Source organism: Phycodurus eques, chromosome 11 (assembly GCF_024500275.1).
Source record: "Phycodurus eques isolate BA_2022a chromosome 11, UOR_Pequ_1.1, whole genome shotgun sequence".
Taxonomy (NCBI): domain Eukaryota; kingdom Metazoa; phylum Chordata; class Actinopteri; order Syngnathiformes; family Syngnathidae; genus Phycodurus; species Phycodurus eques.
This window is the reverse complement of record NC_084535.1, coordinates 28,710,715-28,722,820: the sequence shown is the minus strand read 5'-3', so window position 1 is coordinate 28,722,820 and position 12,106 is coordinate 28,710,715. Positions and strand designations below refer to the sequence as shown.

The window sequence follows — 12,106 nt, the reverse complement described above, 5'->3', positions numbered from 1 at the left end:
AAGAGGATCTGCAAGGAGGAATGGCAGAGGAGCCCCAAATCCAGGTGTGAAAAACTTGCTGCATCATTCCCAAAAAGTCTCATGGCTGCATGAGCTCAGTTATGTGTGATAGTTTTTTACATCTACGTCTTTATGACAAATTTTATTTTCGTGAAGCAAATTTGAAACAAGGCAATGAATCTCAAATAATAGTATTTTTGTTAAAAAATGTTAAATAGCATGTCATAATCTTAGATACCCAAGCACTGTGTCAAATGTATTTTATGGAGAACATTGGTATATAATGTGTTTTTTTTTATTATGTTCCACTTTCTAGTATTATTTTGAATTACAAGAAATAATAATTGGTCGTTCTGTTTTGTCATCCATTTATTCCACTGCTTTAACTGGTAAGGTCGTTGCTGGTATTGTATCAGGTTCAGTGTATGTATTATGCAGGTATGATATTGTGACAACCCTAATGTTAATAAGTGAAAAAGACAACATACAATCATCTTTAATGTTAGCAACGGCGTTCAAGATGGTCTCAGATTGGTATTCCACAAGATGCTTTTTCTCTATTTGAGAAAAAGCATTGTTTGGAATGCATTGTCTGATGCTGTGTGTGTGGTATAATGCATGGAGAAACTTTGGATACACAGCATTTTGATTGTTACTTTAAGTTAATTTCAACTATACAATAATTTTGCTGTAAAGCATTGTGCTTTGTCAGGATTATCCCATTTCTGTGCAAGGGGTCTTGTGATTTAGGATGATCTTAGAATCTAAACAGTAAATAAATACCGGTACTCAAGAAACCTACAGTTATGTTGCTCTAGTAGAGAGGGAGAGAGAGAGAGAAAGAGGGGTAAAAAAAAAAAAAAAACCAGACAAGTAGCTGCAATAGGCTCGAGCACGCCCGCGACCCTGGTGAGGATTAGCGGTCCTGATGACGTGATAAAACCACGTTCAAGAGCAAGCACTTCAATGCAGAGATGGCATAACTCTGGGGAATCGTAAGCGAACATCATCAGCAACAACCGCAAGTCCCCGAAAAACACAAATTAAACCAGCAGGCAAAAATAACCAATTTTCAGACAAAGAAAAAAAAAGTTTTTTTCCTACCTCCAATGTCTTCCATTCGAGATAGCGACCAAAATATTCATGTCCCATAGCTGAATGGCCTAACGCAGTGATTCCCCAACAGGGTGACGAGCGAGATCATCAGCTCTGCGGGAAACTATTCAATTATTTATAAATTACAAATATATCTTTGTTCATCCATCTATGCCCGTGACATAATAACTGGCAGAACAAACAAATGCTCTTCCATTAGATGACAGAAGATACAATAAACATGTTCGCATTCATACAACAAAAGTCACTGCTAACTGCAAGTATATCAGCTTTGCGTTCAATTAATCAGGCCCATGTAAAATAAGTGCCTTGGCTCAATAAAGTTTGGGAAACACGGGCCTACGGTAAACCCCCATGACATCCGTGAACTGGTCGCCAGCCTATTGCTGTGCACACACAAACAAACGACCATTCGCACTCACATTCACACCTCGGGGCAATTTAGAGTCTTCAATCGACCGACCACGCATATTGTTTTTTGGGGGATGTGGGAGGAAACCGGAGCACCCGGAGAAAACCCACGCGGAGACGGGGAGAACATGCAAACTCCACACAGGCGGGGCCGGGATTTGAACCGCGGTCCTCAGAAATGTGCTGACGTAAACCTCATTATGTTAAAATGAAGTCATTCCTTTGTTAGTTGTCAAGGTTACACAGGGGACATTTTTTTTTACTCTGCCACTTTCTGGTTGATGAAACATAACTCGGGTCAAATTGACCCAGGAACAATATTGCTGTTCCCGAGAAACCAACGTAACAGGAGGGTGAAATGAGCCCAGGCCAAGACTTAAATGTTAGAATTACATTTCGACCAACTGGAGCCCTTAAGCAATGAAAGCATACATGACTTTAAATTTTTTTTTTTTAAATAAACACCTTTTGGAATGTCTGCATATCCCAAGTGTCGTCATAGCCGGGGTAGTTTCCAGGGAAATCAGTTGTATGGACCTAAAATGTAAAAAGATAACAAAATAATAAGAATCAGTAAAACATGCAATTATTATGCGCAGTACATCGCACTGATGCTGATATTTTGTGTAATATTAGTATTTGCTATTCCCTTAAGATAGCTCGCGAATGCTGAGATGCCAAGTCAAAGCCAAAATACAAAACGAATCTATCGAGGACGAAAATGCTGGTGACGTCATCAACAAGTGTGAGAGTTATCGGCCAGTATTGTGGAATGTGCATTGAAGAGAGCACAAGAAAACATTGCTTGGCTAACACTCCCAAAGGCGCTTGTTTTACAGTGCCAGCATTTGAGGCTTTTGCGGAATTAACATCATAGGCTGATTGATTTTTTTTTTGTGGAAAACATGGACAACAACACCATATGATGGCATATCCAAAACGTGAAAATCACTCACATTTCTCACGCAAAACTCTTCTAAAATAATTCGATTACGAACTTCCTCCACGTTTCTACTCATGTCCGCCATCATCGTCTTCTTCGAGATTTTTTTTCTTCTTCGTTTTCTTCTTCTTTAGGTGTTTTGTGTTGGTTGGCAAGAAACCTCTACGTGCATTACTGCCACTTACTGGTTTGGAGTTTGGCCCCATCATCCATTTAACTAGCTAACATCGGGCAGCTGGTTGCCAGCCAATCGCAGAACACACACAAACTTGCACTTGCACATGGCACTTGCACACTCCGACCCCTCTAAAACAACCGCAAGCCAGTTGACAATCTTACAAAAGGGGGGATCGCACCTGTGATCCCACAAAGGTCCACCAGGGGTCGCGCTTGTGGCACAGGACCTTCCCTCAACCTTTTGAGCCCACTCGACCCCCTAATAAAAAATAAAGTTGCGCCCTTCGAAATGCATTTTGGTGGAACCATCTCCATTATACAGAAGTGAGAGAGAAAAGAGAAGGAAAGCAAAACAATTATCTTTGTCCAGCTGGACTGAATGTATCTATATTGAAAAACAGCTAGTAGTCACAACATGGAACAATATAGCATTTGGTATATATGAAACATACATGTTCGAACTCCGCTCCCCCTTTTGATTATATCACACAGTCCACTATTAATCCCATAAAAAAGGAAAATGACGAAACATTATTACATCCTAAGGACCTAAACGTTAACACTAAGTAATCAAAACATTAAAAGTTAATCAAACTAAATATTGCTAAACACTTAGTTGATCAAAAACATTCAACGTTAATCAAGAACGTTAAAAGTTAATCTTCTTTTCCTTTGGGCTTGTCCCTTTAGGGGTCGCCACATCACATCATCCTTTTCCATGAAAGCCTATCTCCTGCATCCTCCTCTCGAACACCAACGGCCCTCATGTCTTCCGTCACGACATCCATCAACCTTCTCTTCGGTCTTCCTCGAGCTCTCTTGCCTGGCAGCTCCATCCTCATCATCCTCCTACCAATATACTCACTATTTCTCCTCTGGACGTGTCCAAACCATTGAAGTCTGCTCTCTCTAACTTTGTCTCCAAAACATCGAACCTCGGCTGTCCCTCTGATGAGCTCATTTCTAATTGTATCCAACCTGGTCACTCCGAGAGAGAACCTCAAGATCTTAATTTCCGCCACCTCCAGCTCTGCTTCCTGTTGTCTCTTAAGTGCCACTGTCTCTAATCTGTGCATCACGGCCGGCCTCACCACTGTTTTATAAACGTTGCCCTTCATCCTCGCAGAGACTCTTCTGTCACATAACACACCTGACACCTTCCTCCACCCGTTCCGACCTGCTTGGACCCGTTTCTTCACTTCCTGACCACACTCACCATTGCTCTGGACGGTTGACCCCAAGTATTTAAAGTCCTCCACCCTTGATATTTCTTCTCCCTGTAGCCTCATTCTTCCCCCACCAGCCCTCTCATTCATGCACATATATTCTGTTTTACTTCGGCTAATCTTCATCCCTCTTCTTTCCAGCGCATGCCTCCATCTTTCTAACCGTTCCTCCAGCTGCTCCCTTCTTTCACTGCAGATCACAATGTCATCTGCAAACATCATGGTCCACGGGGATTCCAGTCTAACCTCATCTGTCAGCCTATCCATCACCACTGCAAAAAGGATGGGGCTCAGGGCTGATCCCTGATGCAGTCCCACGTCCACCTTAAATTCCACACCAAGTCTCCTTCTCTCCTTTTCTGCCAGAAGACACACCGAGTAGTCTCCTGCCTGCCTCTCTGATCACCTTCGAACTGCTCTAAGTGGTCGAGGACTCTGCATCTTTTTGCACAATTGTTTTTTGTCAATGTCTTCTTTCTGTCTCCAAAGTGTTCTGTAAATTCGACTGTCTGTTGTACTGGAGCGGCTCCAACTCCCGGAGACAAATTCCTTGTGTGTTTTGGACATACTTGGCAAATAAAGATGATTCTGATTCTGATTCCAAGTTCCTTTCCTGAATGCCGTACTTACCCATCACCTCTTAATCACCCCTATTTCCTTCTATTAAAATCTGCACCAATCACGACTCTCTCTCTGTCTGGGATGCTCAGAACTACTTCGTCTAGCTCCTTCCGGAATTTCTCTTTCACCTCTAGGTCGCGTCCTACCTGTGGGGCATAGCCACTAATCACATTATACATACCACCCTCAATTTCAAGTTTCAGCCTCATCACTCGATCTGATACTCTTTTCACCTCCAAGACATTCTTAGCCAACTCTTCTTTGAAAATAACCCCGACTCCATTTCTCCTTCCCAACTACACCACGGTCAAATAATTTCAACCCTGCCCCTAATCTTCTAGCCTTACTGCCTTTCCACCTGGTCTCCTGGACACACAATATATCAACCTTTCGCCTAATCCTCATGTCAACCAACTCCCGAGATTTTCCTGTCATAGTGTTTCATAAATTGTTGAAGTTATCATTTATTTGCTTAGCTTGCATTAGTATTATGGACGATTTTGATGGTTGCTTGCTGACCTTGGGGGAGAAGAAGATGTCTCGCCTTCTGGAAGATGACTCAGGCGGGAATCGTCAGAGAAGGGCGCCTTGACCAAGGACACGTGGCCGGGTGTTGGTCTCAGTGTCTTCACCGTGAAACCCTCCCCTGAGTATGTTACGTCTTGTAACTTAGATACCTCCCTATTTCAAATAAAATACAGGAGCAACGGGACAAATACGGTTTCGCTGGCCAGCGAAATTTGCAAAAATTGGTTCAAGCTCCGAGACGAAATAAAATGTCGACACAAAAGTAAAGTATAAAAAATAGAAAAAGAGGGATATGACGACTTATTCTTCTGGCTAAACATGCCATCTTGCTGTCAACAACCACATTTGACTGTTGAGCGACGCACAACCTTAAGTGCAGCCACACTAATACCCTGACCTGATGAAGGCACGCAGCATGATTATCAGGAATTGGCTGAACAAGCTGCTGAATTAGTAGCATTCACCGAGGCATGCAAACTCACGATAAATAAAGATGGTACAATCTATACTGATAGCCAATATGCGTATTCCACAACAAGAAGGCAATTATTGGGGAAAACAAGGTGCAAAACTACAAAATGAAATTTATATTAGCACAGAAGGGCAACAAATACTTCCACAAAAAAAAATAAAACCTATTCAAATGGGCTGCTGGATTGAGCCGTGGTGTGTCACATGTCTCAACCGGAGGGATGGTGGCACAGATACATCGACACTTTATAGCCCTAAAAAACAGCAGAAAGAAACACGTGGGTTCATTGAACACACTGTAAAAGAGTCATTTCAGCTGAGTACTCAAAGAGGGAAGGTTTGCACGAGCAGCTCAAGGCTACCTACCTCTCGAATGACGTTCCAAAACCGCATAGGCCGTCGACATGCTCCTCGCAAGAGAGGCAGGTGTTTTTTGCGGTATGTTTGGACAACAATGTTGGACATACATTCCAAACAATACTGCTCCAGATGGCAGCTTGACCAGAGCCATCGATGGTCTACGGACTCCTCCTCCCTCTGACACCGAGGGGCTGAACTGCCTATTTTTCCATTTTTGGATTATTTTGTGGTTTAAAACCATCCATCCATTTTCTGAGCCGCTTCTCCTCACTCGGGTCGCGGGCGTGCCGGAGCCTATCCCAGCTGTCATCGGGCAGGAGGCGGGGTACGCCCCGAACCGGTCGCCAGCCAATCGCAGGGCACATACAAACAACCAACCATCCGCACTCACAGTCACACCTACGGGCGATTTCGAGTCTCCAATTCATGCATGTTTTTGGGATGTGGGGGGAAAGCGGAGTGCTCGGAGAAAACCCACACGGGCACGGGGAGAGCATGCAAACTCCACACAGGCGGGGCCGGGGATTGAACGTCGGGTCCTCAGAACTGTGAGGCCGACGCTCTAACCAGTCGGCCGCCGTGCCGCCGCTGCATTGCTGCGCGCTCATCCTCTTTCATACCTGTAATGAATGTTTGGAATGTTATGCGGTGTGGAGAACATTCCTATTTTCATGTGACAGTTGTGGCGTGGGGTGAGACATTCCATCTGGTTCAGTGAACAACAGATTTGACGTTAGACATTCAAGTATGCAGCGAAGCAGTCACGCGTGGCGTTCATGTAAAGTTCTTCAAATATTGACTCCCCGTCGAGTCAAAGACTGTCTTATGAGCTCATGTCTGTAGTGTCGTTCCCTCGGCCCCGTAGGTGTCGTTGTTGCCTGTTCCAACTCCCAAGTAGCAGGTCTCAGCAGGGTGGAGGCGTCAGCAGGGTGGGTCCAATCCTTCGACTGGCGGGGAGTTAATTAACTCAGCATCCTTGTGTCTCCGCTTTGAAGTACCAGGCAGACGTGATTCACTTAGCGTCGGGAAAAGGCAAAGCAAATGTCTGTGCCTTGTTGAAGATAGTTTATTGTGTTAATCCGTTTAGAGTCTGCGTGTGACTCCGGAGTTAACGTCTACCTCGGCGGGGAGCGGCGGTAGCGCGAGGCTGGGGCATCTTTTGCGTGGCATGTCCACTGCACTGTGTGTTGGAAAAAAGGTCATGAACCCTTAGGCCTTCTACACTGCTGTATGTCTTGTTGGTAATTATGATGAGAGTTTTAAGTACTTGGAAGTAAGGGCCGCAAATTGGCCCCAGGCGGTTGGTTGGAAACCACACTGTCGGACAAGTGCAAAGGTGTGGCCCATATTGAGTCAATGTGGGGCACACAAAAATGGAGGATGACCCGCAAATGGCCCCCAGGCCATAGGTTGAACACCACTGCTGTCAGAAGCGCAAAGTCGTGTAACAAGTTATATTGAGAAAATGCGGGCCATACAAAAATGGGGAATGGCCCCGAGGCCATAGGTAGGACACCACTGCTGTTGGACAAGTAACTTTCAATGTCCCACGTGTTGAGATGGTACTGACCAAGATTGAAGTCAATCGGATGAAATCTGCCGCAAAAGTGTGACACCTGTAAATTTCCCAAAAGTGTACCTTTAAAAGGTCGTAGGTCAGTGTCTGTCGAGTTTAGGATACAGGTTGTACCTACAATTTTGTAGGTGTCGGGGTAATACACGTACCTGGCAAGTTCGGTCGGTGGAGGTGTGACGTACCGAGAATAGCTCTTTGATGAACTGTCAGTATGGCGTCGGCAACCTTGCGAAAACGTTGCAGTTTGCTTCCTTTTGGGTTTAGCATTTGCGAGTCTGAAGTTTTCGGCCGTCTGGGGTCGATGGAATTAGCACGTACTGTTGTCACAAGGAAAACAGAGTCATGTGCTCCGCTGTCATGGCCTGTATGCACGCTCATCACGCAAGACCACATTGAAAAAAAAAGCATGTCACAGCTCGTTTCAAGTTTGCTGAACAACATTTGGACAAGATAGTCTGGTCGGATGAGAGCAAAATTGAATTGTTTGGATGCCATAATGCCCACCACGTTTGGAGGAGAAATGGCACTGCAAATCACCCCAAAATCTTCATACCAACAGTGACGTTCGGAGGTGAGAACATGATGGTGTGGGGCTGCTTTTCAGCAAGCGGTACTGGTAAACTTCACATTATTGAAGGAAGGATGAATGGGCAAATGTACCGAAGTATAATGATCCAAAACATACTGCCAAAGAAACTCTCAATTGGTGTCAAAGAAAAAAAATAAAGCTGCTCGAATGGCCTGACTTGAATCTAATTGAAAATCTATGGAAAGAACTGAAACTCAAGCTCCATAAAAGAAGCCCACGGAACCTTGAAGATTTGAAGACTGCTCGTGTGGAGGAACGGGCCAAAAACACACCCGAGCAATGCATGCGGCTAGTTTCTCCGTACAAGAGGCGCCTTGAGGCTGTCATTGCAAACGAAGGCTTTAGTACAAAGTATGAAATAAATACCAGTTGGCGTGTTCAATACTTTTTCCCCGTGTCATTTCACATTATGACACACAACTTAATTTCTGAGCTTCTTTGTTCTACTGTCTTTGTACGTATGGATTACTTGGGTTGTTCCCAACGTGTGGAACATTTTATGTCAATACCACCTTGGGAAATATATTTCGTGAGAAAAATGGTGACGAGTTCAATACTTTTTTCAGCCGTTGTGTGTATGAAAATTTATGGTTATATTCTCAATTATGGCACAATTCATTTATTATAATTTGTTTAATCTAGCCCCACAAAATGGCTGTAATTCCTAAATGGTAAAGAACACATTTTTGTAAAACCACCTCATTAAGACTACACAAAAATCTACACGTCAATAATAACTTCTTTTGTTTTATTTAAAATTCATTGCGTTGGGGTATAGTAAAAAAAAATCATTCCCCCAAAAAAACTTCAAATACTGCCGGACCCAAGAGCGGTCGCTGAATTATCCGAGGTGGGGGTTCTGTGGAAAAAAAACAAACGTTTCATGTGCTTTGACCAGCCGCAACATCGTGACCGTGTTGTGCACAGTCGAATGAAAACATTTGTGGCCAAGTCAGATGACCACCACGCTATGGAAACCTCAGTACCTGATGGCTGACTCCAGACGTCAAGGTTGCTGTGAAGATGATGGACGAGTCCTCCTGGCTTGGCTGAGTTTGGGGAAATTTGGGAGCAGCTCATAAGATACCGACAAACCCAGCGGTGCGTCACTTCGGTTGTGGGAAAAGACATGTTTGCGATTGGAAGGCGCTAGAAACACGGAACTTGATTTTCAGTTGGTGCCTAAAGAAAGGTTCCTGCATCCACCCCGAGAGACCAAGGGCCCCGTCTAACTTCTTTAACGTTGCAGACGGGACGGGGGGGGCATAGGTGCACGTACCGCTACATTTCTGAGTTGCCAACAAAGTCCGTGGATACGGTGACCGTTGGAAGGCGTTTGCATTCACAACATTGGCAAAGGATATTGAACCCTTTGAAAAGCCCTGATGGCGACGCCGACGTGCTTGTGCACCAAGCAATGAGTTGGGATGAGACCTGGAGAAAAAAATACATTTCCCCAAGAATATGATTGGACTAAAACAGGTAAAGAAAGAAGTTAGTGGAAAAAATAGATTCAGGTCATTTTCATATAATTTGATCAATAACAGTCAAGGCATTTAAAGAATGGCCCGCCACCATTTGCTCCATCAGCGGGATTGAAAGTATTGACTTTATTATGAATGCCTAAAACGTGAAATCGTCAATAACCGAGGTGGCATACTTTAAAAAATAAAAAACATTTTTAAACAAATGTGCTTACCGTTATTGATCAAATTATATGAAAAGGACCCACGTGTGTGTTGGACTTAACAGAGTAAGGAAATACTTATCTCCCCCTCCGAAATTTGAAGTGTAGAAAAATATATACAGTACATTTACCATTTAAATGTGAAAACCTACGTCGGCGTAAACATCCTAAAGCGTAATACATTTATTTGCGGTCTGGCAATTGAGCCAGATAGTCATCATATAACTTTGCACAGAAAATCCAAGGATCGCCTCGACAAACGACGCCGAACGAGTCTGAGCTCGGCCAGCAAATCGTCGCCGTTCAACAGGCACGTTACCTTTGTTATAACGGGGATGACAACAAAATTTGATTTGAAAGCAATCAAAAACCGCGGTTGCCTCGAATGGGCTCTCTGGCTCCATTCACGCTCCTCCGAAGGTGCGCCAAAATGGGGAAAAAAGATCGATCCAAGCAACGGCAACCTTAAGACGATCATTATCTTTGTTAGGAACAAACCAGGCATTCAAATTTCAATTAAATCCTGACAAATCTTCACCTATGATCAAAACTAATGTCATCATGTGATGGTTTTCATGACATTTCCTAAAGATAGCATGCAGCTCAAAGGTTAGTAGTGTTTCTGTTTAGTGACCAAGGCCTCGCATCGTCCAGTTGTTGCTGTCCATCGTGAAGCAGATGTCCCCAAATCCTGCTGAGTTACTCCTTTTTTTTTTTTTTTTAAGCTCTCCCCAAAAAGATTGTTTCACTTTTGGATATTAAAAAAAAGAACATTTAGAGATTGATACATCGAAACAACGCTCTTGATTGCAAAACTGGACGGACCGGCACTTTTCTTGAGAACACCAAAAATAGCTTCATCGCTTCTTGTACCAGTTTTTCAGTTAGAAACTTGAAAAGAAAAAAAAAAAATTATTTCCTTTAGATTTAATTAAACTCAAGACTTTGTCAGACAAAAAACAGGAATTGGTAGTGCACGTGTGTGCTGTGTTTGCGCAGTCTACATTGCTGAGGGTTGGAAACAAAATTTCCGACAAAACCAGCGGGAAGGAGGCCGGCTCAGCCCAGCGGCAGTAGTGATGATTCCTCCAGAGCCCCAAATTCAGGGCGAAAACGTTGCCATCTCCAGGGAAATGCGTTGCCATAGCTCCTTAGTCTGTTTGCCTCTCTTCAGGTTCTGAAGTACGTCGTTTAACTGCATGACACCCACAGGCGTGAGACAGAAAGCGCCTCGAGCACTGCGGATGATGTTGACAAAGTCATCGTAGTCGGCAGGCGTTAAGTGGATGAGTCTGTGGTGGATGTACTGCAGACAAAGAGGAGAAAAGGTCTGAGAGGTTTGCAACGAATTGAATGAAGACACCCACAATCACATCGACAACTGCACACCTTGCGCTACACAGAGCTGTGTTGGGTCTCGTGACGGCATGCGCTCAGTATTTGGACAGTGCTGATGTTAGTGCAGGGAGATATGGGCTGAAAATAAAAACAGTTTTTTTATTTGGGGGGGGTGTCACAAAAATCAAACTCCTGATTTATCCATCCATCCATTTTCTTCCCCTTATCCGAGGTCGGCAGCTTTTCCGGGGAGACCCCGTGGTGTTCCGGGAGGCTTCCTAATCAGATGCCCGAGCCACCTCATCTGGTTCTGCTTAACGTGGAGGAGCAGCGGCTCTACTCTGGATGACCGAGCTTCTCACCCGTTCTCTAACGGAGAGCGCGGACACCTCGCGGAGGAAACTCATTTCGCCGCTTTCATCCGGGACCTTGTTCTTTCGGTCACGACTCACAGCTCGTGACCATAGGTGAGGGTAGGAACGTAGATCGACCGGTAAATCGAGAGCTTCGCCTTTCGGCTTAGCTCTTTCACCACCACAATGGACCGAAACAAAGTCCGCATCACTGCAGACGCTGCACCGATCCGCCTGCCGACCTCCCGTTCCATTCTTCCTTCACTCGTGAACAAGACTCCTAAATACTCGAACGCCTGCACTTGGGGCTGGACCTCGGAGAGGCCACGCCACCGTTTTCCGACTGAGGACCACGGTCTCATATTTGGAGGTGCTGATTTTCATCCCAACCGCTTCATTCAGGAGTGGCTGCTCACCGCACCAGTGAGGGTTGGAGATCACGGAAGCCAACAGAATCACATCATCTGCAAAAAGCAGAGATGCAATACTGAGGCCACCAAACCGGACCCCCTCTACGCCTCAGGTACGCCTAGAAATTCTGTCCATAAAAATTATGAACAGAATGGGTGACAAAGGGCAGCCTTGGCGGAGTGCGACCCTCACCGGAAACGGAGCCGACTTCCTGCCGGCAATGCGGACCAAACTCGGAAGATGGTCTCACAGGGACCGGACACACCAATTTTTCACTCTTTGGTATATTGCAGCCATTT

At 44.6% G+C, this 12,106-nt stretch overlaps 2 protein-coding genes across 8 annotated transcripts in view; both read right to left on the bottom strand.

The window, feature by feature from the left end:
* Positions 1 to 2,567, bottom strand: part of polr1c (RNA polymerase I and III subunit C) — a 43,339-nt gene extending 40,772 nt beyond the window's left edge. The window contains exons 1-2 of the mRNA XM_061690594.1: positions 2,484 to 2,567; positions 1,993 to 2,064 (exon numbers count right to left, since the gene is read on the bottom strand). Of these exons, the coding sequence (XP_061546578.1) occupies positions 1,993 to 2,064; positions 2,484 to 2,558 (147 nt within the window). The 5' untranslated portion in view covers positions 2,559 to 2,567. The remainder of the gene's footprint in view (positions 1 to 1,992; positions 2,065 to 2,483) is intronic.
* A 6,217-nt stretch (positions 2,568 to 8,784) lies between these two features.
* Positions 8,785 to 12,106, bottom strand: part of zswim8 (zinc finger, SWIM-type containing 8) — a 160,590-nt gene continuing 157,268 nt past the window's right edge. For 6 of the 7 annotated variants that reach the window (XM_061691079.1, XM_061691080.1, XM_061691081.1 and 3 more), the window contains one exon: positions 8,785 to 11,011. In XM_061691079.1, coding sequence (XP_061547063.1) covers positions 10,808 to 11,011 — 204 coding nt within the window. In that variant the 3' untranslated portion in view covers positions 8,785 to 10,807. The remainder of the gene's footprint in view (positions 11,012 to 12,106) is intronic. The other variant, XR_009769510.1, reaches the window with a different exon arrangement.